The sequence below is a fragment of the Amphibalanus amphitrite genome, unplaced genomic scaffold, assembly GCF_019059575.1.
Source record: "Amphibalanus amphitrite isolate SeventyFive unplaced genomic scaffold, NRLGWU_Aamphi_draft 001105F_arrow, whole genome shotgun sequence".
Taxonomy (NCBI): domain Eukaryota; kingdom Metazoa; phylum Arthropoda; class Thecostraca; order Balanomorpha; family Balanidae; genus Amphibalanus; species Amphibalanus amphitrite.
The window spans coordinates 186415-192414 of NW_024882599.1; the positions used below are offsets into that span (position 1 = coordinate 186415).

Here is a 6000-nt window from a genome sequence, read left to right on the forward strand (position 1 = left end):
CCGGGAGCGCGCGCGGGAGGAAACGTGACACAGTTCGGGGACCACCGCCAGAGAGGGGACCCGCCCGAGCGTCTCACTTAGGCCGAAATGGCCCTTTTTTCGTCTTAGCACAAAAACCGCGTGGCTTCATCTTCAGTCATTGGCATTGACATGGAGGCGTTAGGTCACCTGCCGGAAAGGTTTTTTGAAGTTAGCATATGCCTGGCTGTATTTTATTCTAAAAAATCAGCAACTCAATGTAGAGTAACATTTACGACGGAACAATTCACCAGTTCTCTATTTGAACTCAGTGGCTTAATATTAAATGAATGACCATTAACCCAGCTTGCAAACAAGCTCGTCATGTTTTGGTCTCCTAATGTATCAGCTTCGAATAAAACATCTAAAATATACAAACAATTGCACCATACCAGCCTGATCTTATTACTTCATTGTCATCATTTTGGCCGCATGCGTGTAATTAGTGGTGGCGTTGACATCAATGCAGACACCAAAACGGCTAACGTCACACCACGCTAACTGAGTCGAGATAAATACTAGTCAGATGCTGCAGCTTTAATAACTGCCCACCAACATCGCATTTGCGCCACGTTTGTCTTCTGTGGGAGCACTACTTTGATGCCAAACGACGTGAATGGTACCAATTCGCTGACACTGCTGCGCGAAAGAACCGTATTTTGGTGAGAATGCTGGTACGGGGCCTGTGTTGAGGTTTGGCAATTTATCCCGCTATGGGACAATGTGACAATTAACAGCTGGTATCTTGCAGCGGGCGGATTAAATGAGCGCTTCATGAAGGAGCCACGGTACACTGCGCAGTGTTCACGAGTCTGTTGAATGTCGCCGCGAGTTCCGAGAACTCGGTCGCGGCTCGTTCGGGCCTGCTGAGAGGCTGATATCTCACTGTGCAGACGGCATATGTCTTACCGCAAAGCCACAAATTCGGAGCGGTGAGAAATGCGTGAGCGTGTTTCCGCCATTATTGCAGGTCGAGCGCCGCGGCGGGCAGACTCAAGTCGTTACTGATGTAATTTATGCAGCGAAACTAAGCCTATGTTTTATCGTAGCCACTCAGTAACAAGTCTATTCAGATGATTTGTACAGCTTCGAATTGTAGTTCGGAAGAAGCGTTTGGTTGAAATGGCCAAATGAGGAGCATTGTAAGGATTTGCTACGTGACTGACAGCTGATTACTTCAGCGGCCACCATTACACGTCCGCCCACTCTTTGTCACACTTCGATGACGGAGGGCACACACACATCGCAGGCGAATCTTTAGCAGTAGTGCCGGAGCCCGCGCTTTAATCTCAAATGATTTCTAGTTTCTGTTCAATGAATTTACACCCATACCTGAAACATCCAGTCGTTAATGTTTTTTCCCTCTACTTGCTTCTTCCATTGCAACGTTTTGATTGAATTTATTCTCAACATGACATTGAAGCTCTCGAATTACATAGAGTAACCATCACACACCGGTGACATCAATTTAATATCAAAAGTTAGACATTATCCTACAAGCTTATATCAATTCACAATCATAACCGTGCCGAGTACGTTTAATAAGTTTAATAGCGTACCTTTAATAGGTCACTTTTATTTGAGTCATTCGACAGCTTGCGTTGCTTCAGATAATAAATGAAAAGTCGAACCGAGCCTATGAAGACGTGCTGCTCATGATCGCAAAAGACGGGCTGACAACAGGGGATCAGCCGCCATACGAGCACAGACGAGCACCAGCTAGATGGTGTAAAAGTGGAATTTGTGGCTTCTAATCTGCCACAAATGGTTAGCAGCAATCACATCTCCGCAAGCAGCTGCTCACTTTGCAGAACCTTGCAAGGAAGAGTAGTCATGCGATGTTTGAGCAAGTTCAGTGGACAAAACTAATATAGCAAGAGACTGGATATAGGAAACACTGGTTGAAATAGAGCTACCTCATGCGAAGTTGGAAAATAATAACCTGTGTTTCCAATAGTGGATTTTGCTGTATAGGATGAAACATAACAAATGAATAACGTTCAGACAACCATAAAACAAAAAGGCCCGTTTGAAGCCAATCTGAATTTTCAATGGCTAAATCAAAATACGAAATTAGTAAAGCGAAATATCACCTCAACCTTAAACAAAGTAGCTACATTCGCTGGCATATTAAGTAGTTGAGCTGCAATATGACAGCGATAAAATTGTGTGAGAAGATCTTTATAGCTAAATGATGCTGTGGTTAGGAATATGATACCTCACTGGTTGTTAAATGAAATCGGGACAGTGGTAACCCACCAACAGTTCCCAACACTGTATTGCAGGTCACTTGTCGGAGGTGCAACGCCTGCCACAGTCCACGTCCACCGTCCACCGTCCACCGTCCACCGCCCACTGCCCATGGCCCGCTGTCCACCGTCCACCGTTCACCGTCCACCGTCCACCGTCCACTGTCCACTGTCCACTGTCCACCGTCCACCGCCCACCGTCCACCGTCCACCGTCCACCGTCCACCGTCCACCGTCCACCGTCCACAGTCCACAGTCCACCGTCCACAGTCCACAGTCCACCGTCCACCGTCCACCGTCCACCGTCCACTGTCCACTGTCCACTGTCCACCGTCCACTGTCCACCGTCCACCGTCCACCGTCCGCCGTCCACCGTCCTTCGTCCACCGTCCACCTTTCACCATCCATCGTCCACTGTCCACTGTCCACCGTCCACCGTCCACAGTCCACCGTCCGTCCACAGTCCACCGTCCACACTACACAGTCCACAGTAAACTGTCCACCGTCCACACTACACCGTCCACCGCCCGCCGTCCACTGGCGTCCGCTGCCCGGCCGATTCTCCCGAGTCCCGATATCACCGTGAACTCAGTACAAATTACCGGTAACAACTTCAGGACACCTAAGCCAAATAATAAGTAATTTGTAAGATACTTTGTAATCGAGCTGGTTGCTGGTATCTGGTGTTTAAAACGGTACTTGTCACATGACCAAAAAAGCGCATCTTTTATGTTCAATACAATGCTGCATCAGAACTAACACAATAAAGTGTATATTGGAAGCCTATAATATCCCATGCTCTCATATTTACTGTTGGTCGACTCACTTTTGCAACTTTTTCTGAGGCACTTTTAATTTAAGGAGAACTTGTGCTGTTGAAGGTGAGCTATGGCTAGTTTGAGTATTATTATGAATATCATGGTGTTAGCATTTTCTAACATAATAATAGAACTTGTGCTCCTACATTTGTCATCCATAGGTAGGTGGTTACCGTGTCATAATCGCTGCTCGAAAATTGTACATCATGGTCAATATCCAAGGCGTTGATTCTGGTTCCAAGCCCTGTGATACTATCAAAATGATGGGGCAGACCAATTCAGGAAATCCTGACGCCCTCTACAGTTTCCGTTACTTTGCACCTTGCAGAATTGATACAGGAAGATGAGTTCGACAAACTACCGTGCCATTGTCATAAACCGCGCTGGTCTACTGTGTAATGGGACACACCACCGCACAACTCGGCTGGGGGCACACACACCACCACACAACTCGAGACAAAGTTAAATCACATCCGCCGCTTTCGGAGGCCGGCGCTAGTGACACATCGTGCATAAGAGCCGAGCGGACATTGATTTATTTCCGAGCGCAATTTTCATTTATTGGACAGGTGGAAAATAAATGTAGTCACTGTCAGCTGCCGGTGTTACGGCGGGTAATTGGACTAACGACCTGAGTGCGCCGAGTTTGAAAAGGATGGTGTTTACACAACAGTGTCGAGGGATAAATGAAAGGGATGGACCAAAAAAGAAAGATGATGTGCGATCATTAATGTGATTGCCACGTACGAGCCAGGCAGCTTCGATTGAAATGCTTTGATTCCTTCAGCCAGATGCGACTAAGTCCAAAGTTTTTTTTTATATAGAATCTTCCCATTTTATGTCAGTACCTGCATGTTTCACCCCAACAACTATTCAATTTATGATCATTTTACCTATCACCGTCGGAGTTGTGATCACTGATCAGTCAACAGCAGTTCGGCACGATCGGCTTTACCGGCCTGGGCACGGCAACGGGCTGAGCATGTGAGCCGGTAACACACGCTGACCGGTTATTTACCAAAGTGGTGAATACATTGGTAAATGTCGGTAATGTCGGTACTCCCACATCCCACAACACAGACTGATCCGATAGCTCGGTAATACCGGCCGTGTCGGGAAGAAGCCAAGTGACTGGTCGCTTCGCTGCTACGACAGACTTCCAGCCGCAGGTGTAGAAGTTATATTTTACTTATAAGTTATACAGAAAGGTCTGGTATCGGATGAACTTATGACGAAAAACAGCTGTTATAATTTATTCCTTCATCATTTGCGTTCTCGCAATTTTGTCTAATGCGACCGATTTTGCCGACATAGGTATTCAAAATAAATTCGGAAAATTGCGAGTTATGCTATTATAAACATATTTTTCTTTCAGATACGCATATCTAGCTCACAAACGTATTAATACCAATGTCAAATTAAATAGCCGTAGCTCCCCTAAACTACCCCATGTATGTCTTCTCATGACCGCATTGCGTCCTGGTTAAAATACATGGAGCAGCCCCACAGTCCTACCGCCCACATATGTAGGTACTACCGCACTGCTCGAGGTACTCCACCTACAATTGTGCGTGTAGCAGAATGAAATATTCACACGACCCGGGGACCGGTCGACGCGCACTGCCCTAGTCAATGGCCACACCCACAGGGGCGCCAGTCAGTCCCATGAAACCAGGGCACAGACAGCAACTACGAGCCTCAGCTGTGTAACTTGCAGCAATTAATATCCAGGAATACTGTTTGAATTGTTATCAGTTGGACACATTGATCGCTGAAGGCGGGGCGCGGCTGCACGGCAGCGAACTCACCTTTTTCCATTCCTCCTCCTGCGCTTGGTGGCGTACACGGTTCCAATGGGATTCATGTTGCAGTGGCTTAACATGCCCGCCAGTTTGTCACTATGCCGTCACAGCCGCGCGCGCATTCCCCACGTGCACAGGAGCTCGCTGAGCGCGCCGCGCTCCGTCCGACCCCACGCCGTTGATTGATAGGGGCCGGCGCCGAGAGGCCTGGCGCCACAGGCTCCGCCCACCGCGCGGCGCCGACCAATCAGCGCCGGCCGGCGGCGGACACCCACTGCGCGGCCAGGCGGCGGCGGCAGCTATGGCGGCCGGCGCCAGTGACCCGCTCCCGACGTGACCTTGACCCTGGCTGGCCAGCCTGTGCAGCCAGCAGAGCAGGCGGCGCCGAACGCGGCCCGATCGTGACCGCTCTTCGTGAGCGGGACGCGCGATCTACCGTTGGCCGTTCTAACAGGGGCGGCGGGAGGGAAGGGGGCGGGCAACGTCACCGTTGGAAAAACGCCCTCAGAAGGGGGCCGATGAAATCGGACGCCACCCGGACGCGGCCGGTTTGGGTTTCTGTTGCCATGCCTTCAACCGTCGACTAGCCGGCGGACATAACTCAGAAAAGTGCGTGATTATGTCTGTCGGAAAAAGTTATACTCTTCCTCACATGAGATATTAATCGCTGTACAAAACTGATGGAAAAGTAACAAAACAAGATGCCTCAAGGGATATAACCAAACAAGTAACCTGCTTTTGCCGGGCCTGCCACATGCTAACTCAATGAAGTTTGGTGTAGCGTCAAGTTGCATCACATATGATGTCTACAAGCAAAAGCTAAAAAATATTGGTGAATGTGCACTTATGTGAGAACTGAAAAAGCGCTGTGCCAACGTATTTATTCACTTCACCGATTTTCACCGAGCTCAGGAGCCAAGCTTCTGGGAGATGAGCAGTGGTCTTAGCAACGCATGTATATAAGCAGTTAATTTTTACTGAAGGTGAATTTTGTATAAAACTAAAAACGGGCTTACCAATGTGTCGCATATAAGACTATCGGTAGGCAGACAACTGAACCAGTGACAACTGAACCAGGGACAACTGAACCAGTAAAACTGAACCAGGGACAAC

General features: G+C 48.4%; 1 protein-coding gene across 1 annotated transcript in view; it reads right to left on the minus strand.

The window, feature by feature from the left end:
* Positions 1–5071, minus strand: part of LOC122370169 (aryl hydrocarbon receptor-like) — an 85486-nt gene extending 80415 nt beyond the window's left edge. The window contains exon 1 of the mRNA XM_043345531.1: positions 4894–5071. Coding sequence (XP_043201466.1) covers positions 4894–4967 — 74 coding nt within the window. The 5' untranslated portion in view covers positions 4968–5071. The remainder of the gene's footprint in view (positions 1–4893) is intronic.
* Positions 5072–6000: the final 929 nt, after the last annotated feature.